This window comes from Dicentrarchus labrax, unplaced genomic scaffold (genome assembly GCF_905237075.1).
Source record: "Dicentrarchus labrax unplaced genomic scaffold, dlabrax2021, whole genome shotgun sequence".
In the NCBI taxonomy this organism is placed as follows: Eukaryota; Metazoa; Chordata; class Actinopteri; family Moronidae; genus Dicentrarchus; species Dicentrarchus labrax.
In genome coordinates, this window is record NW_026136705.1 from 4,209,615 (window position 1) to 4,230,956 (window position 21,342).

A 21,342-nucleotide genomic window follows, 5' to 3' on the forward strand; every position below is an offset into this window, starting at 1 on the left:
CATTATGTTTGAATTCTTCTTCTGAGGTGAAGTCAGTGTTGATCTGTTGTGGCTATAATTGTAGTTTTGTGGCTTAATTAGTGTTTTTTTGCTAAACAAGATAGATGAGAGTGAACTAGAACAGCAAAGTTGTGCCCAATAAAGCCAAAACAATTAGCTGAAAGAAGCTAAAATGCTCTATTGGGCTGAGAGGAGCACCAGGGTCTCATTTGATCCATTGTTAATATAAAAATTATGATTAATGCAGCTTTAAGGAGGGCAGTTCAATCACTTTTCTGAGCTTCAGCGCCCTCTCCAGACAACAAGCTAAAAGACAAATCACAAGTTGAAAAAAATGGATATTAAATTCTGTATTTGACTTTGATTTATCTTTAATAGACAAGTTCAGAAAGAAGGTACAAAAGCAAACATTTTATATAAAAATACAGAACATAGTATGGTGGGCCTACATGAATCAACATTAAGTTTTTTTTTTTAAAAAGCCCATAAACAATTTCATAATTCTACAGTATGTGCAAACATCTCTCATTTGGCTGCCCAGGCCTAAACCTTGAGACATTATATTTATATCTTTTTAACTTCATATCTTTAACATGGCAAGTCTCCCCAGCATGATAGTTACAGTTAAACAAAGAAGGTAAGGAAAGTGCCAGAAGTACAGCATTACTCAACTCAGCTATCTCCTTAACACATCCAACTGAACCAGGGCTGCAAAAAGTAAGAAGCACAGGTCAAATGTTGCTTTTGGAATAGACCTCTCTAGTCCTTCGCATGATTTTACCCCAAAATATCTGTTCTGTTTATGTTATATACAATTACAGTATTAAAGTACAATTAAAGTATAAGAGAACTATTGGTTACTTTTGATATACCATACTATACATCTGTACTATGTAATCAGTCATACCAAGTACCATCCATGTTATATTTTGGTTTCTTCTGTATCACTTCCATACAGTCACTATGAGGGTCAGCGATCTGTATTGAACTCGATTTTCCGTGAGCAAATGCAATAACTTGTTCAAGTTATGAGATTTTGATATGCAAATGTTGTGCCCTTAAAAAGGGGAATAGTAACGGGAGAAGGATGAGGAAAACACACACGCAGCTCTTTCCTTCACTTGTCTGTATTGAATGAGGAAGAGGAGCGTGATCCCCCTACTGGAGCCCTGAGGCATTACCAACAGATCGACAAACCATTAAACCACACAGACAAGGATCTGTATTACCTATCTGCTTTCCTCTTCTTGGTGTTACTCACTAGTTGCATAGTCTTCATATACATTCACAACTACCATAAATGAAATTACATATTTTAAAAATAGATACTATAGTAACTGTGTTAACATCAAACTGAAATTAGCTTTTCAAATGAATTATGTTTAACTGAAAATAAATTGTATGTATGAATAAATTGTTATATACAACTTGTCACACAAAATTACTTGCTTTGTTTTTATTTCATTACGTGGAAAGTTGTTTGAGGTAAAGTGCTTTGCAAACATGTAAAACTGTCATAAAGTTGGCTTATTGAGAAGAAAATGTCATATTTTAAGACCAATTAAAGGACCAAATCTGTTCAAAATGTAAAAAAAAAGTACCTGCACTTTGCATCAAACTTTTTTTTGTCCTACAGATGTTATGTATGTTATGTAAAAGCCTATGCTGACTCACCAGGTTTTTGACTGGCTGTCAGTCTCAGGCATGTTTAACAGGGGTTATAACAAGCGGAGAAGAGTTCTTCCCCTCCTGGGTGAGGCAGGGGCTGAAGATTGGGTACAGACTCTCATTAAAGGTATCGACAAAGGTGTAGAGATGTAGACGCGATTTCACATCATAGAAAGAAATCAGTCCTCCTTCATAATCCAGGAAAATTCCCACTTTATTGGGTTGGGACTGCATCATTAGAGGCAGGCGGGGTGACGCCAAAGCCTTCACCTCTCCGTTCTTAAGCCACAGGCACCAGTATCCCCCCTCGGGACTCAGCTTGATCTCACCCTTGCGGCGGGCCGAGGCGCTGGCCACCCCAAGCGTCCAGGCTGTCTTGCGCCCCATGTCCACCTCCCAGTAATGTCGCCCAGAGCTGAGGCCCTCTCGGCCCAGGACAAAGAGGGCAGGGCTGAAGCGCTTTGGACCCTCTACGTGGGAAGTCTTGCGCTCTTCATATCTCACCTGACGACCGTCATCAGACACAACCAAGCTCCTCTGGGCGGTGGCAGGGTCCAAAATCACCTCACCTGGACATGACAGAGCAGAACAAGTATATAATGACATTTATCACATCTATTGTCTTTTGACATCAATAAAGGAACTAGATAGTTTACATTTTCCACAAAATCCATCATGACTGTCTAACATTTTCTTGTTATGGTTCACCCTTTAATCTCACTATTTATTTGATGATTTGCAAACTAATGGTGTCCTAAGGAGTGTGTTACTGAATTTCATCCAAAACAAAGTGCCGGAAGAAGTAATTCGATATTTTACCTAAGCGAAAGAAGAAATAACATAATGTAAAAATATAAGTAAAAGTCCTGCACGCAAAATTCTGACCAAAATGTATTTCAAGTTAAGTAACTTGTTGCTGGACAATTTAAAACTTTAGTTTAGTGACCTCACCCACATCCTACAGCCTTGCACAACTCCAACCTGACAGTCACAATAACTCCTTGTGCAGTGCTTCATATTTTACTGATTGATCATGTTTTTTTGTTATCTATTTATCTATTTATAATATTTAGTGGTGTGAGTACAATATTCCCATCTTACATTCTATTACGGAGTAGAAATATTAAGCATACAGTGAAAGTACTCAAGTAAAGTGCTTGTGTAAATACACACTGCAAAGTTGCAACACTCATAATCTGGCTGCATGTCTGGACCGTTGACAGTATATACACAAGGTCAGGACTGAGCTTCTCTGTGTTGAAAAAGTGGCGCCATCTTGTGGACGATTTGTAGAACTGACCATAATATGAAGCTATGCTTTGCACTGCTCAAGATTTTTTACAAAAACTTTCACTCAGAATCTCATATAAGAAGAGTCATGACTCCCCTGCACCAAACTACTGATCACCAAATTCCGGACAGTTTTACTCACTTGAATAGTTCTGTACCTTCCGGAGCTCTGAGAGAGAGAGAGAGAGAGAGAGAGAGAGAGAGAGAGAGAGAGAGAGAGAGAGAGAGAGAGAGAGCAAAACATAGACAGAAGGAAGGAGAGAGAGGCCAAGTCAGCAAATAATTCAGCTGAAGAGTCAAAGTCAAAGCAGATGGCACGTGTGGGTGGTAAACATGTAGATCTAATCCAAAGCTGTAAATGCTCGAGACATGTGCTGCTGTCAGTCAGCTCTCTGCTGCTGCCTCTCCATTGATTCCTAGTGGATGAACTGCGGCATCAACACCATCTCCATCTGTCCGACCATCTTGTATGTGTGAACATGTGAGTATGGCGGGGGTGGTTGGTGCAATGATGAGTCACTTTTCTATTTCAAAGTGCTTGTACAGTGACCTACATATCCTTGTTTTGGATTTTTGCACAGGAAGTGTAGTTGGTATTCTACATTATTACAGGAAGTGTGGGTTTTACTTACTTTAACTTTGCATAAATAATCCACACATAGAAATACAAAAAAAGCACAAAAGGTTGTTGCATTTTATTTTGAAAGTATATGGTACATTGGAGTTTGTCTCATTTCCAAAAAGTTCTACTTACTTTAAAAAAAAAAAATGGTGTAAAATCTACTGTGTGAAATGTTGTTTTACAGGGGATGGACAAAATAACAGGAACACCTAACAATCTAATCCAGTAGCATAGTCCTTCAATAAATTCCACCCATATAAAATTAATGACATGTAGTTATCATAACAGTGAGAAATGTACTTTGGCTAGCTGCCCTCACCTTTCCCGTACAGCCTTTTGAGCTCATCCTGGAACTTATCAATGAGGCCGCTGACAGAGGAGCGGATGGTTCCCAGGTAGAGGTCAGTGTTGATGCTGACTGCCGACCAATCAGCGGGCTCGGGTGGGGGCGCCAGCGTCGCCAGGTTCTGCAGGAAATGAAACAGGAAGGTTATGCAAGGTGAGATGAAATTAAAATTGAATGATGCCTCGGGGGGATGTTGTCTTGTTGATTTAATTTATGGGGAAAGAAATCTTGACAGTGTGCAGATTCATCTCTAATAATCTAGTAATGCAGACAAACACAGAGCACTCTGCACATTATCAGTTTGACAGAAAAATCAAAGAACAGTATATTGTCTAGATTGGCACATTTACATTAGAAGACTTACAGAGGTTAATGTATTTGCTGGCATACTCCCAACTTTGTTCTCAAAAACACAGTGTTTGGGTAGCATGTGGCGGTATGCCTCTGCTTCCCCTCATACTATCTGGAAAAATTCTAAACTTCAAAGACGTCTTTCATGAGAGAAAATCAACATTTTATCTACGTAAACAGTCCAGGAGAAATGCACAAGGGGAAACTTCTATAACAGCTGGCTCTGTTCACAGAGGCTTTTGATGTTGTGTCACAAATCTCCTAGCAACTACAGCTGGCGCAAGCATGCAGGTTCGCTGGATAATTGGCTGTGTGGATGTTACTCAGATAAATAATGTCAAATTATTTATAAAATATATATATATATATATATATATATATGTTGTTCCAGCCTGGTCGGCAAAATGAGTCTGTATCTTTCAGATTTTTATCACTGTAAGTAAGCAATACACTGCTATGTCTCAAGGCCTTAGCCTTTTAACTAATTAGCTCCGTTGCTGTGTCCTAAATGCATATTAAGTGTCTTTTGTGTATGTAGGCTACACACTGGAAACATGACTAATGAAGTCATACTTGAAATGCCAGCATGCATTTTTAAAATTACAGCTGAGTGTGGTTACTTGATTTAAAATATTGATCATCAATAGTTAGGAAAGAATTGGAACTACACCAAGAGCTTGATAAAAATTGGAAGTTGTGGAGGCTGGTGCAAATGTGGCTCTGGTAACAGCTGACAAACAACTAAATGTATTGTTTTGAAGTTTGAAAAATGTCATTAAGTGACAAAAACAAAAAAAAAAGTATCTTTGAGAAACTTTTTTTTCCACTATTTGTAAAATATTCATATTTAAAATGTGTTATTTAATCACTGTTGAGTATACCATCTGAACATAAAGACGCTTTGGGCCTCCAACATGGCTGCCACAGGCTGGGTTATGTTACTTGAAAGCCTGTTCTACCTGCAGGAAGACCACTTTGTCTTGAGTCTGTGAGAAGGCTTCCAGCTCGTTGCTCCTCCTCCTCAGCTGGCTGAGTTCATTCTCCAAACCTCGGGCCAGTTCCTGTGCGTGACGCTCAGCATCACGTTGTCTCGTGGCGATCGCCTCCACCAGCTCCGCCTGACTCTGCTCCACCATGCGCTGCAGCTCCGCATACACCTGCCAGCTCTCCTCCAGTTCCTTCTGAGCACTGGCCTGCAAAGGAGGGGACAAAGTTGGAATGTGAAAACGTACCGTAGAGCTGACAGAACCACCGTTAGTCCAGTGCAACTCAAGCTGATTTAAAGATCCCCTCCACACATGTATTAAGACATATACTAAAAGTCTGCTTGGAACAATAATGTGTGTCTGTTTCCACAAAAGGATGTTGTGTTGTTTCTGTTTCCTACTTCACTATAAAATCAATTCTCACTGTATGTGCACTGGTGGCTTCATGTTTCTACATAACACTAATAAATTGCATAATACACCAGGAAGCTCAAACATCCAACTGTAGGAACAACAAGAAAAACATATCTTTGAGTGGAGGGGGACTTTAAGTTTAACTCAAAGTTTAAGATCAACTCAAAATGGAGTCCAGATGAATGAAATCCTCATTTAGACCAGTTCGATTTAGATTCTTATTGTAGAGTAATAATTAATAATAAATAAAAACCTGTGTCGTGGCACCTATAGTTTAGACTTTTAAACCTGATTCAAATAAGATTAGCATTATCTTTTTGATCAAATAAGTTTCCACTCTACAACTAACTACTTTCTGTTAACTTATTTAAACATCTGTATTTGCTGGTTTCCTTGATTTAAAGCTGATAAGAGAAGGGTCTGTTACATAAACATCTCACAGAAACTCCCAGAAAAAACTTGAATTCTGGTGAGATCTTTTAAACTGAGGGTTAAAATGTTTCTATTTGCTGCTGCCTTCCATCAGATTACATATGAAACCGTTCATTCTTAGGCACTGTTCTGTTACAGAACCGTTATTCTTATTCTGTTAAGTCTTAAATAATTAAATGAATTAAACATTAAAATCAGTTCTGAAGAGGTTCTGGTTTTGATTAATGATTTGAAAGTGGATGGATCAGTACAGTCTCGGATTTGTTTGGGTACTGAGTTCCAGAGGGAGGGGGCAGCTAACACGTATCTTTTATATCTTATGTTAAAGCGTTTTTGTCTTGTTTACAGTATCAGTTTAACCAACAAGGATTTTTTTTACTTTGAAAATCCTTGTTGTTGGAGGGTTAAACTTGTCTCAAAGTGTCTGTTGCCTACATCGTTTCAATTAGAGTCCAACACAATAACCTGTGAAATGCCGCAGTTTCAGTAACCACAGCTCTTTATCTTTATCCTTTGTTTCCTGGTTGGCTCACAAAGTGTTGCTTTTGCAACTGGATTAACAGGTTACCTCTTCCAGCAGCCAAGTGCAGGAAACCAAACTTAAGTTTCCACCTTACTCTTTTACTCTTTATAGTTATGTTTTTATTCTCCAACAAGAGAAGTGACATTAAACTGTATTTAAGAGCATAAAAAGATACATGTTTTTCATTCGTTCCTTAATTTAAAGTTTATTTCTCTCACTCCTGTGTATGATTCCTCTCCAAAATTCAAAAGAATCCAGTGACGTGTAATTGTGTTTATCTCCAAGTCTATCAGTGGCATCAGTTAAACCCGCACACAGCAACATGCACATGTGCAGTCCTGTGTACGTACACACACACACACACACACACACACACACACACACACACACAGGTAACTGAATCCTCATTGTATTTGTAAAAGTAGATAAAAATGTCACCACGCAGGAAACTTAAACAGCGGCACTAAAGCGGGGATGTTTTGCTATAGAAAAAGAAACCTAGCTAGTTTCTTAGGATGAAACTTGTGGGTTTTTTTTCATTTCACAACTAGAATTACAGTCCTATATGAACAAAAGCAGGTACTCTTTCATGTATTAATTTCTTATCCTTGAGGTAATGACGCTGTTGGTAAAAACAGGGTGTGGGAAAGGTAAAGTTTTACACTGGTCACACCGGTTGGACGGCAACAGACGTGGATCCGAGTCTATATACGCAAGAGAAAATTAAACCGCACTTGCAGGCCGCCCTCTTCACTAACACAGAGCACAAGAGGTATGACAAAGCTCTGGGAGGCATCGTGACCAAAAGGTGCCGCAGATTCTCTAACAAAGCAAAGTAAATCTACAGTAAAGGGAGTCTGTGAGTGAAACAGGATCCCAACAACAGCAGTCTGCTCACGTTTTGTGTGCTTGCTTGGATCAGATTGCTTCTTGCAAGAGCAAATAAAGCTTTTGAGCTTCAGCACGAGAGGAGTGCTAGAGGTCTGGGCTAATATTTAACATGCAGTACATGAGGGACAAGCACAACCGCAATACAACAGACTGCCTGATCAGCACAGACTTTGAAACATATGATATGGAAGTTTAAAATCAACCACATGGCAATTTCTTTCTTTTTTTTTTTTAACACATGTATTATATAACTCACTTATATTACACAGGTTGGTTTAAGGAAGCCAAACTTAAATGTTTCCAAAAAAATACAATTTGATGCTAGTTTTAGCTTTTTGAAATTGTTGTAAAAGACATTTAGTTTCAGTTTCTAGAGAGACCAATCCTCTTTTAATGCCATCCAACTGTTGCTGCCTATTTTGGACTAGCCAATGTTGTGCATCTTTATACCACTAAGTCCCATCTGTTATATTTAAATGTTATATACAATAGTTTATGAAGATTTATTTTGAAATTATAATATGCAAGAGGCTCCTAATTTGCTAAATGCCGGAAGGAAAACCCATTGGTTCAAGTTCATTGTTAACCATACATCTTTGCTTCTGTTCCCTCGAGCTCTGGAGAAACATTTTTAAGGCTCAGATTGACATTAAACAATCTGTTGTGTTTTCTAATGGATTCTTGACAACAAAGAAGATGATACTTGTCTGTGAGACATGATTCAAAGTCCTGTTCTTCTCTTGGGAATTGATCAAATGGGGGCTTTTTATCTCATAAAAAAAGCTGGTTTCATACTTTAAAGAACTGAAAATTGACACCAAAACTTTCAAACATCATTCCTCTATGCTCTGTCACCTATGTTGCCTTGGCCTCTAATAACTCACACTCACAAGTTAAGACCCACAGGTGAGATCTTGGTTCCCAACTCTTCTACTAGACTTCAGCCAACTCACCTTGATGACCTTGATGGATTGTTTGATCTCCTCCAGTTTCTTGGCTCTCTCTTTTATCAAATGTTTGAGCTCTGACCTCTTCTTGCTCACATTACTCTGTAAGAAGAAAATCAGGATTGTAGCTTGACTGAAATCAACACTTACACAGCTTTACACCTTGGAAATCGCATAAAAGTCCTTGCAACTGTCAGTGCGGCCTGAAACCTGCTCCCATACAGTTAAATGCCAAGCATGAAGCCCATCAGCTCACCATCTTCTTCTTAAACTCATGGTCGGTGGAAACAATGTCGTGGGACTTATGCGTGGCTTCGGCGCAGACTGTGCAGACGCAGGTGTGGTCCGTGCGGCAGTAAACCTCCAGGAGACGTTCGTGTTTCTTACAGATCTTGTCCTCCAGGTGGAAGGTGGGTTCGATCAGACGATGAGACATCAGAGTCTTCACCTGCATGGAGGAAGACGGCCGTGGATTTGAATGGGCAAATGTAGGAATAACAAACTCAGGACTGGGGTTTGGTAGGATAATCTACCCAGAGCCAGTGACTTGCTTGTGAAGAAGACTCTTAACCATAAGTACATTCAGCGAATCTGCAAGGAGGCTTATAGTAGCAGGCTGTTTGAACTAGGAAATGTTCAAGAAAGACCACTGCTGGAACAAACTTGCATGTCCAACTTACCTTTCACAGACAAAAACACTGATGAATGCATTTAAGAGTCAGAAACGATGACAGTTATTGAAGGAGTGATGAGTGAGCATGAATCCTGAGATGACCATGGTTATTTAATATTTGACTTTGGCTTTATCTTATGGCATAACCTTTACTCCTTAGGTGCATCACTGTAAACTCATGTTGTACAAAAAAACATTTTCTGTCCCACAGTATCTAGTTCAAGCCAAACAATATCAGAAATACCTAAATATATTATACAAATTATGCACAAGACATCTAACACTCTGCACTCCAAAAAATGCATGTTTGATCTAAATATATCAATATATAATATACGATATATGATGTGACTACAAAAGAATTTAAGATAGGTGATGTCAAACTGTGTAAATAGTGTGCTTTATTTTACTTTGAATTCCAATTTTTTATTTAATTTGAACACTGTCTTTTGGGTTCAAGTAAATAAATTAAAAAGTGATTAAGTAGAAAAGATTCCATTATAAGAAATAATAAAATAAAAAGGAAAAACTTACCTTTTTATGATGTCTGAGGTGGGTCTCACAGAATGACCCAGGACAGCTCACACAAGATTTCAGCGCCTTTAACTTCCTCCCAATGCAGGCATCACAGGGGACGTCCCCAGCCTGGGCGAACTCCCCAGTGTCGGGTCCCGGAGAACCCCCATGGCCTGTGTCTGTGCTTAGATTCAGCGTGGATCCTCGTGACGCAGCCCCAGCCCCTCCGGCCACCACCAGCCCCTGAAACTGGGTGGAGATTTCAGCCAGGACCCGGTTAACGCTCATCTCTGGCTTTTTGGAGTAGCTCTTCTTACACATGGGGCAGATGAACTTCTTGCTGTGGTTCCAGTAGCCCTGCAAGCAGGCCTTGCAGAAGCTGTGGCCGCAGGGTGTGGAGACGGGCTCCACAAACACCTCCAGGCAGATGGAGCAGCTGAACTGCTCCTCAGAGAGGACCCGGCCTCTCAGAGGGCTTAAGCCTGGAAGAGAGGGAGGAAATAGAAGAGATATGATGTAGATTAGATGCACAGGTTTTTAGGTAGGTTTAGACAAACTACTCCATGTGTAGAAATATTAAATCGAGAAGGTTTTGTATGGCCTCTGACATGTCTCGTGACCCAACAAAGAGGCTTGTTCACACCTTTATGAGTTACTAAGATCACATTTTACAGGTTATGTAAAAATGCTCATACAACACGTTAAATAACTCATGGTGCTAGTGTTCAATGAGAAAGACTGACAAAAAGTTGTGATTAAAGTAAAACTCTTCATGCTACAGAGTAAAATTGGCTGAGGGACCTGTAAAATCTTCAAAATACAAATGCAGTTTAGTTAAATTATAAAAGGGAGTATGTAGTTTATGTTGAGACAATTTAATATATTCTATGTCTTATCTGAGGTACTGAAACAAAGGAAACTTTGAGTAAAGTTCAAGTAACAAACACCTTTTCTGTCTTTTGGTATATCTTCTCTATGGTTTTGATATAACACCCTCAAATCCTCTTCCCCCCCACCCCCACCTCCCTGCTTAATTTTAAAACTCAAAACAGTTCACAGGTGACATGCTGACATAGGGATAGGACATTTTAGGAAATACATGGATTCTCCAGGGCTAATGAAATCATGGTGTGTAACTTTAAGAACCTCTTTTGACAATTTACTGTATTTTGTATGTTCTGTTTTAGCTTACAGCATAGATTAGGAGGGGAGGGAGCAAAAGAGAGATAGTGACTACCACTTGGAGAGGTGATAAAAAATGTGTAAACAAGCAGAAACACAAAAACAACACATTTTGACAAGAGAAGTGGAAAGATTAGTTTGAAAAGCTACAAGATGAGATAACAACGTTTTCCTCTCTAAGTTATCTGATATTTAGTACCAGAGAACACAAAGCCTTTTCACACAAACACAAATAGGAACCGTATTTAAGGGCGTCTTTTCTTCCACTGGTGGGTGAGAAACTATGTGAGGAATGCAGAAACTCAGGACCTTCTACCTTAGAGCACTTGCTCATGTTTAAAAACAAAAGAAGTCATACTGGGAATATTCACAGAACCAGCCACAACCAAAAACCACTGCTGTTAGTATAAATTAGTATTCAGTGTTTCATCATTAGTTTAATGCTGGATGTTACAGAATCAGTATTTATGGATGTAAAATGTTTTTTCTGTGCTGTTTTTATATAATTAAATGTGTTCACTCTCATGTAGGTTAGGGTTAGGGTTAGGGTTAGGGTTACAAGGGAGACAAGATTTAAACATGTCAGCCAGTGTAACATCATTTCAGAACATTATCTATATAACAAGACCAGACAAAACAAATACATGTGAGACGGAAAGAGGTTCTCTCAAATGTTATTTAGTGTTTGTTATTCTTCAACTGGACATATGGCACTATACTATAGCTCTATAGAAGACTGTAGTTAACAAAAGATTCACAAAACGTAACGTCCTTTAGTCAGGAGGAGGTAAGATAAAGAACATAAAATAAAATAGAACTTACTCTGCATGTTTTCCTCTGACGTGGAGCAGTACAGTACTTCACTTCATGTACTTTGCTGTGAGTCACACACGGACAGGTGCTGCACTCTTCCTGAAACTTGAAGTGGCCCCTCCCACTTTCAGTGCAACACACCCAGACTTCCACACACATTCCCTCCTTCTGTTATCACACTCTGATTGTAGTTATGCAAAACTCCTAAACCTAAAAGGACCTGCTGGGTCCATTTGAATAAATCTTTCCCTGAAAAGACTCAACAACAACTAAATGAATGCTGGGGAAAATATGACAGTTATAGGTGAGCCTTTAAAGTTTTATTACAAAAGTCTTGCACTCTATAAAGTGTTTCAGATAATGTATGATAAAAAAAAACATTTTCGGTCACATGTACTCTTGAACCTTTTTTATGACTCTGATAAGTGTCACACTGATATCCGGCTCTAAATTTGAAAGAAAATTTACTTGTGTTGCATAATGTGTGATTATCTGAAGGTTATTTCTTCTTTTACAGTGATGAAAGAACCAAAAATACTGTTGATCACGTGTACTCACTTTTATAATTATTGGGTAAAATGCAGGAATTGTACAGTAATTTTTTTTAAAGTTTAAGACGAGGTTGGATGCACAAAAATATATCTAAGAAACTATTTTCAAATCATTTCAGATCATTGGAATCAATGGAACAAGAAAAGGTTACACAAAGCAAACACCAGAGATTGTGATAGAACATGCACAAAAATGACAACAAAAAAAAAATCAAAAACAATAACTAATACAAAATTCCCTATATGTGATATTAATCCGTTTTTGTTAAAGTGACTTAAAAAAGTCTTTGGTTAAGCCTCAAACTGCCTCACCTACTTCAGATTTTACATTTGCCATAATGGATACCTGCATGGAAATACATCAATGTGATCAAAACAGCAGGAAACAACGACTGGCCTAGAATTGTACGACGGCTGTCGTCTTAATAGACTTTTTTGACAGCAGCCATTTTGACATGAAATAGTAGGCTAAACACAGGTGTTACCAATGACACTAATTAAGGTTTTGTTCCATTCAGGTTAAACAGAGTCAGGGCGCTGCTATTGTGCACGCTGGCTCCCTTGAAAGGCTCTGCTCCACTAAATGGAATGGAACCTTAATTAGTGTCATTGGTAGCACCTGTGTTTACCCTACTATTTGCTGCAGTGAAAAAGGTCTATTGTGATACAGTCAAGGGACGGGAAACATACCAGTAAAATGGACGAGCTGAAAGAAGTTTAAATGAAAGCACGAAGTCATCAAAATGTTGTTGCATTGCATTGCGTTGTTTTTAAAAAATATATAATTATTCAAAGTTGAATACCTGAAACCTGAAAGGGTTTAAAAAAATTAGAGATATGCGACTTTATGTGCTATAAGACACAACTAATACATTTATTCTTTGATCCATCCACTCACAGTTAACGCATGCAATCACTTGATTTTATAATCTATTCTATAGTCTATTTCTGATTACAAATTGATATGTGATTTCTGCAACGTCGACCTTTGTTTATCCAGGTCAGCTTTTCCTTTTGTGATCTCAACAATCATACTCCTTCTTATCTGTCAGCAAACACAGATCAAACACGGAGTGAAACCCTGTCCGGGAAGTTGCACTTTGTGAAGGTGAAAATGTGAGTATCGGCCTCTACATTGATAAACGATACCTGTCCCACCTCGTAATCTACAAACACCCCCAATCCTCTAAGGAGGAGACAGCATTAAAGAGAATGGATTTGCATACACATAAAATACTGCCCTCCATTCCTGTGACCTACAGTCCGCAAGCCGTTCTCCGGAGAGGGAGTGATCCGCTCTCTCCTCTTCAAAGTGCCAGAAGTGACTCCCAGCACCCAGTTGGATGTCTCCTTCACCCCGACCTTCCAGCGTCTGCCTGTAGTTAGGCCCTTTGAAAAAACAGTGTTTTCTGTGAACCGCGCTGGGCTAGTCGGAACTTTCTGTTTATTTGGAGATTTCTTTCCAATCAGGTATAATTACTGACTGTATTTTCTGTTGTGTTTTAATTTAAAAAAAAAAAAAAAAACATGAAAACATCCAACTTTAATTGTGAAAAATGACAAACCTGCCTGTGCACTTTCTTAAGCTCAGTGGGGGAAGATGGTTCCATAATTAGAAATGTGATAAATGGTGCTTTTTATGTGATCAATGATAAATGACAAAGTGGTTAAATGAATAAAAAAATAAAAAATAGCTCAATTTATCAAATCACTTGTAGTGTTCAAATAATCTTTAGTGACAACATAGTCTGTCATTCTCAAATAACCTTCCACCCATCAGACTGTCAATGACACAGAGTCAGAAATATTGATGAATTATTCAATACTTTTGAACATCATTTTTAGTCACTTTACTTAGCGATCCCAGCATGCACTAAGCAGAAGGCAGGGAGAGACCCAAACCATGAAGTTAGTACATCAAGTGACCTGATTTCAGAAATGAAAAGGCAAACAATAACATCAAAAATAGCCTTTAAAAAGCAACTATTCAAACAATAATGCCAAAAAGTTCCAAACAATATTAACTAAATGGAAGACAAGGCTACATAGCTTGAAGAAAATGTGTGTGTGTGTGTGTGTGTGTTCACTATGAAATATTTAGAATATACTGAAAGAAGTTGAAGAGGAAGGTAAAATGGACAAGCTGAAAGAAGTTTAAATGAAAGCACGAAGTGAAGTTGAAGATAATTTAAAAAATGTTTCTTGCATCGCATTGCAAGGTTTTTTTTTTCAAATTATTATTATTCAAAGTTGAATTCCTGAATCCTGAAAGGGTTTGAGGTGAAAGGAATTATGGTGTCTCCTGAAATAGAATCAGTGAAAGCAGTGGAAGTGTCATTTCAAAAGTATGAAAAGCCTTGAACCTGTAGTTGGACAGATATAGTTGAAAACTCATTTGATGTAGAAGTGCAGGGTTTTTTTATGGCAGCGTGCCTCAACCTGCCTAATTAACAGCAGATACATTTCATTGAATTACTTCTACAGTTCTTCTTGATTTTGCCCAGAAAAACTTGCATTAGCATAAATAATGCTAGAATGTCTGAATGCATCTTTTGTGGTAAATGCTACCTTTTTGTAGCTCCACTGGATATAGAAATATAACAAAAATAATTTAGTAATTGACCAAAAAATTATAGTTTTTAACACTTTGGGCTTCTCCTTGAGTGATACAGGACGTTGTGTGACCATAAGTGGTTATGTGGGAGCGTTCCTTTTTCTAAATGAGACTCTCAGGTGAAGAGAGTGGGGGGGTTAATTAAGGCAGATTACTAACAGTTGTGCACGAGTTAAGGCAGGTGTGCACAGCTGATAAATACGAGCTGTTCTGCACTGCCTGTAACACTCAAAATTACCTTCCTCCAGAGCTTAGAGGCTTTTTTTTTTTTTTTTTTTTTTTTTGGAGAGTGTTGATAAGTGAGAGTCCAGGTTTATTCAAGTGGTGCCTTTTGTTGGGGAAAAAACATTAAATAATGGAAGGTTTAATGGAATGTAAAAAAAAAAAAAAAAAAAAGAAGCTTCTACACTGAAATAAAAGCATGGGTTACCTGTGTAAATGTTGTAGGAGGAAAGAATCTTATCAATGTTACATATTATCTAGGACTATACTTGGACCAGTGGGTGTGACTGCTAAAATCTGTGTGTAAAATAAGTTGATTTAAATATACTAAATCTTTGTTCAACATTTTCAGAAAGGTGCACTAAATGGTCTGCATCACAACACTGAATAATTATATAAAATCCTTATTTGTATCCCCCTTTAAATATTCTTTTTTATAGAAGTTTAATGCAGACAGCTGCATTGGTGTTAGACACTGCAATGCTTCATCTTTACCATTAGTGGGCAGCCTTGGGCTTTCACTGAGGAGACACCAGCTTCTGCCAACAGGCACTTTACATTCATGTTGCATTCTTACCCTATACAGTAGCTGATGCTGATGCTGTCGCCCATGGCAACGTATGAGCACAACAATAGAGCAGGCTATTCTCAGGTTATTCACATAAACGTCCAAAAAGAAACTGATGTTTGGGTGAAAGCTGCTGCGCCTACCAAATACTGAAGATATAGTATATATTGTCAGATACTTTAGCAATCAGAAAACGTAGTTGGAGTCACATTGCAGTTCATTTAATTTGACAGAATATTCTATTTCTGGTCTACAACTTTGAATTCTGACCCTGAAATCCACCACCCACCGAGCTCCTCCAAGAAGATTGATTTCTTTGCACTGCAGCATATTGACAGCATTGATGTCAATGAGACATTGAAGAGGGGGTTCTGTTCTAAAAATGACCCCATGTCCAGGTCTCTGAGACGTTATTGATCCCTCTCACTTCCTGCAAATGTCATCGCATCTCTATTTATGTTACATATTATTGATTGTGCTATGTCTTCATTTTACACAGTATCTATTGAGGAACTGTCTTGTGTTATACCGCCAGCCGCATTTGAAAGCAATTGAAAGCTGAATTTGGTTTGAGGATATTTGAAAACTTGCCCCAAAAGAGAGAACTTATTGTTACTATTTGTATTGCTGTAAATCTGTGAGCTTTTGTAGGTTTGATTATTGCTGTGTGAGTGTGTGGCTGCATGTGCGTGCATGCTATAATATTCAGTGTAGCCCCTACAGCAAACCCACTGCAGAGATTGTGTCGCATGATGTTACGGAGCTACAATTTCTTGGAGTGGGGGGATTCTGCTTTCTCTCCCTGTCGCAGTGTCAGTCAAGGTAAATGTATTCCTCCTCCCTCCTTTCCTCCCCCTTTTCTCCTCCTTCTCCTTCTCCCTCTGCCCACTGGCAGCTCCAGCTCTTGCATCCATCAATCTTTTTCATCCTTTTCACCCATCTGCTTGTCTTTTTTTTTTTCTTTTTGACTCCCCCTTTGTTCTTTCTCTCTCTGTTTTATTTTCCATAACCCAATCCAAGGGTTCTCTTTTAGGTTTATAAATAGAAGCTATACCCTTTTCCTTTGCTGTCTCTTTCTCTCTCATTTTCCCTCCTTCCCTGCAACCCGAATCTATGCTGGAAGCCACACTGCGCTCTGTTTTTTTTCCTGTCTCGAATCTCCCCCTTTTTTTCCACACCGCTCACTCCAGACTCCCTCATGTCGCACCCCCATCTCTCTCTTTCATGTTATAATTTGAAAAACTCTGACAGAACCCTGCCTGCAATTGAACACAGGTCCCTCACAAAAGGATGTAGCTTCAAGTTACCCACTCGCTTTTCTCTCCCCTGCATCTTCCTCTTTGCTCTCAAACACACCAGAAAAACCAGTGAGGTCGCTCTCCATAGTTTTCTCACATCTCAGCATGTTGCTTCCTCTGCGTTTCTCCCCCTCTCCTGCCTCCCCTCTTCTATGTCATCTTCCTCCTTCCTCCAGATGCTCTCTGGTTTCTTAGAGAGGGTATCAGTGCTCTCACCTCCTTCGGGGGATACGGTAGCGCTAGTGAGCATTATTGATAGTCAGTGCGGATAGTGTCACACACTCTGTTACTGATAACCTCGCTGTGCCCTGGCAACCGGAGGACAAAACCCACAGCTGAAATGACGCCTCCTGGATCTGATCATGTGGCATTTCTCAATGGGGTAATCATGTTGCTAATAACACCCTGACACTACATATTAATCCCAGTTGGGGTACTCTCTTTGGACTTGTGAGATCCGGGGGTTTGGAGTGGATTGTCTTGCTCAAGAGCACTAAAGCAGAGCAGATGTGCCTGCCACTTATAATGTATCTCTGAACATGGAAGATTATTCTTAAATTTATGAATCACTTTTTTTATTATTTATTATTTATTCTATTTTATTGCCAGTGAGTAAACAGGTTGCAACTTAACTTTAAAAAATGAGACTCCCTGACTGTCATGGTTGCCTGTGAACTGATTTAGAAGTGTTTCTATGTTTCTGTGCAGAGCTGCGGGTCGGATTTCCCGCAGAAATCCAAAGGATGTGATGTTTATGCACGTTCCCGTCTCTCTGCTTCAAGTTAGCCTATAAATGGAGTCCGTTAACATCTACAAATGACCAGCAGCCACCACAACACAGTCCATTCATAAGTCCAAAGTCAAAGCTAACATTGCTGCAGAGCTTGTGAAATGTATCACCCGGCTAAGGTTAGCTTGCTAACGAGGACAAATTGCTAGCTGATTACTTCATTGGCTGGCGGCCGGTGCTGGGTAACGTTCTTCAACATGGCTGGGTTACAGCTGGCTGGCTAACCTTAGCTTGCTTGCTCAATAGCTTACTTCCCCAGCTAATGTGAAACATGATACTAACTTGTGTATTAGCACAGACAGTGTTGATTTTGGCCAACAATGAATGATGTTACGAAATGTTAAGTAAAGGTAGAAAGGAAACAATTGCTTTCTACTAGTCAAGAGCAATGGAAGGTATAGGGCATCCAAATGACTAAGTCAAACCACAGGAAGCTCCATACGGTTCACTTAATGGCCACTGGTGTCACTATTAACAACAGTCATCTGAAAGTTACACGTAGAACCTTCAACTAACCCCACCGCCATTGAATGGTTATGTAAGAGCACGAGTGCAGACTGAATGATTGATCCAAATGAGTGCTGAGGTGCAGCTGATTTGTTAATCAGTGACATAACGTGTAGCCTACATTAACTCAGCACCAATAATGACTAATCTAACTAGCAAATGCTTCATTAGCTCGAGCTGAATGGAAATCAGTGCACTTCATTTTCAGACTGAGTATATTGTGAAATTAATAGATACATAAATTCAGGTCAATTAGACTTTGTAGGCTTTATTCCCAAGTTGCACTTTCCATTTTTTTTTTTTTTTAGCTTCTTTTGAGGCTTAAAACAATTTAAACCACCAAAATGGTTTTCTGTATCCAACATTGTATCTGAAAGAGACAAATGAATTTGTCGGTGCATGTTTTAAAGGAGTTGAGGTTGTATCTGAGCAAATATGAACAGCCAGTGCTGATTAGCTTAGCTTAGCAAAAAGATTGGAAACAGGGGTAAACAGCTAGCGGTCCGACCTTTTGTGTCGTGTGATATTTAGGCTTTATTAGTACGCTTTAGAGTTAAACAGATTTTATTACCTTTGGACACACTCTTTCAAAAGTTTTGAGTCTTTGTGATAAGCTAAGCTAACCAGCTGCTGACTGTAGCTTAATAGTTATCGTACAGATATTGGAGTGGTATCAACTTAGCGGTTCTCCTGTAAATAAAGTCACTTCTCTATCATCATTAGTGTTATCAATCATCTCATCTTACTCTCAGCAAGAAGGTGACTCAGTGTATTTCCAATAATGCCATAATATACCTTTTTAAACTAGGCTCATGTTATCCCCATCAGCTAGCATACTAAAATAGAGCAACACATTACACCTGTTAAGCATCAGCCTGTCATTGCTGTGAGTGTTTTAGCATGCTGATGTTAGCATTACGCTCAAAGCGCTGCTGTGTAGAAGGCCTCACAGAGCTGGAAACGTGACTGTAGACTCTATATACGGTTTTATAATATTTCAATTAGCTGAATGATGTTGACCCATCGTCAACACGAAGCAGCAGCTTTAAAGTCTGACAAGAGATATAATAGGGGAAGATTGGGAGAAAGCATACATTTCCCACGCACCTCTAATTCAACAGTCCCATTACATAATCTGCAAGACTCCTGCTTCTGTTGATTTTAGTGTTGCTTATCACTTTTATGTTTTTAGACACGGTAGATACATTTCCAAAAAAAGTAAGAAGACTCGGTGTAGACTGCAGCGTCTCACATTCCTCCCCTCCTTTTTATTTTTATTCCAAACACTGCTTCTTTAAATGTTGAAATTCATCACCTCTTGTGCAGAGGAGGATTTTCCCTGGAAAGACGGACATCCATACTCATCAGCAGTCTCGTAAAGACTGTTGCGGCATGCAAGAGTGACTGTGCAGTATGAATGAGAAACACAAAACAATCCTGAGAAAGCTAATCTATCCTTGTGGTTAATAGAATCACAGTTTATATGCTGCTTCAAAATACTATTTTTAGCCAAAGAATAACTGAAAAGCTTTATTTTTTTTCTCACCCCGTCATTAAAAAACAACAAACATATGTGCAGCTTCACCACACAGATGCATGCAGCTGATGACGAGCTACAACACTGCAGTGCTTCATTCACATGCAGCACTCAATTTGTAAGCTGCTCTGTTCTCTCTGCTCCTGCCTGTTGCTGCATGTTCTGTGTGTGTGTGTGTGTGTGTGTGTGTGTGTGTGTGTGTGTGTGTGTGTGTGTGTGTGTGCGTGCTGTCCCATGGATGGGGGAAGTGAATCTCCGTGTCCTCCACTGAATTCTTTCACTGTAATATCTGTATCACACCCGTATCAGGTAATACCTTTTCATGCATCACATTGGCTTTTGTTGCCCTGATGACTCATATGTGTTTTTTGAATGTAATTGAGACATGAAAGCTTGTGCATTCTGGGCCAATGTAGGATTTTCCTTAAACCACATTCTGCTTAAACAGTCAAGCACATAAGCGCTGCGGTTGACGATGACATTATCTCTGTTCCCTTTTCAGATGTGATCTGATCTAATCTGATACTGTCTGATCTGATCTCGTCTCTCGTCATCTTGTATAATTTGAATTATTCTTCGCATATGTCTTAAAGACACCGAAAGCCATGGAAGACAAAAGATCATGTAAGACATTTTGAGGCTGAAGATCATGTGGTTCACTACACATGTGAAATCCCATCCCTAAATTATGGACTCCCAAAATAGGACTGAATACAATGATTCTTTCTAGCAGCAGGATTTTCTTTTGTTTAAGATAAAATACGAGTTCAAAGAGCAATTCAGAGAGAAGGCAGCCACAAGCTGAGACATCTGTTTTCTTTTCATTATTCTTTATCTGAACAACCTATCCAAACATAACTAAAGACGGACTTTAAGAAATATGTCCTCAGTGTGTGTGAAACATGGCTTTGTAAAATGAGCTTTTTAGCTCAACAAAACAGGATGACCTCTGACCCTCTACAGTCTCCACATAATACGCACTGTATTGACCAAAAATGCTCTAGGGCTGGGATGGGTAATTATTTTATATTTGGGGGGGGGCACATGAGAAATTGATCAGGCTGCCATGGGCCGGACACAATTAGTTAGCTGCCATGCTCAGGGCAAATGACGTTGTAGCAACTTGATCCTTGCAGAAACACTCACAAGTGTCTTGTTAAATATTCTACATTCTGTGTCAACCTTTTGCCTTGTATGACTCATCTTAGCCACTCAGCTAATTGTCCAATACCATTGCTACGGGCACCCCTCAGACTTTTTTGCATGATGTAGCCTACTGTACTGGCTGTGATCTCTAATAATAGCATAGTCAGAAGTGTGCCGTATAGGACACACCTGTAATACATGTAGATGTCTATGAGCTAACAGCTGGCCAACACTGTAATGCACTTCTACTGTTGGTCAACCTTTCTGAATTGCCATGTGACGGAATCGTGGGCTAACTATTTTTGTTGGCAGGGTTTCACTCATTATCATTACCAATAAACACAGCACTGACCTTTCAGAATAAAGGCCCAATAAGGGTTTAAAGGTAAGAAAAATCATATTTTGGTTTTGATTTTAATTGCAATTGACTTCATTAAGGCCTTGAGGGACACATG

At 39.1% G+C, this 21,342-nt stretch overlaps 1 protein-coding gene and 1 long non-coding RNA gene across 2 annotated transcripts; one reads left to right on the top strand and one right to left on the bottom strand.

Moving 5' to 3' along the window:
• Nucleotides 1-346: 346 nt before the first annotated feature.
• LOC127364687 (zinc-binding protein A33) lies at nucleotides 347-11,765 on the bottom strand. The gene is made up of 8 exons (XM_051402449.1): nucleotides 11,664-11,765; nucleotides 9,678-10,141; nucleotides 8,727-8,918; nucleotides 8,477-8,572; nucleotides 5,237-5,470; nucleotides 3,900-4,047; nucleotides 3,101-3,127; nucleotides 347-2,237 (listed from the first exon to the last, which is right to left on the bottom strand). The coding sequence occupies exons 1-8, from the start codon at nucleotides 11,668-11,670 to the stop codon at nucleotides 1,699-1,701; spliced, it is 1,707 nt and encodes a 568-aa protein (XP_051258409.1). The 5' UTR covers nucleotides 11,671-11,765; the 3' UTR covers nucleotides 347-1,698.
• A 96-nt stretch (nucleotides 11,766-11,861) lies between these two features.
• LOC127364715 (uncharacterized) lies at nucleotides 11,862-13,735 on the top strand. The gene is made up of 3 exons (XR_007885055.1): nucleotides 11,862-11,958; nucleotides 13,258-13,321; nucleotides 13,468-13,735. It is a non-coding gene; the product is annotated as an uncharacterized LOC127364715 (long non-coding RNA).
• The last annotated feature ends 7,607 nt before the right edge of the window (nucleotides 13,736-21,342 follow it).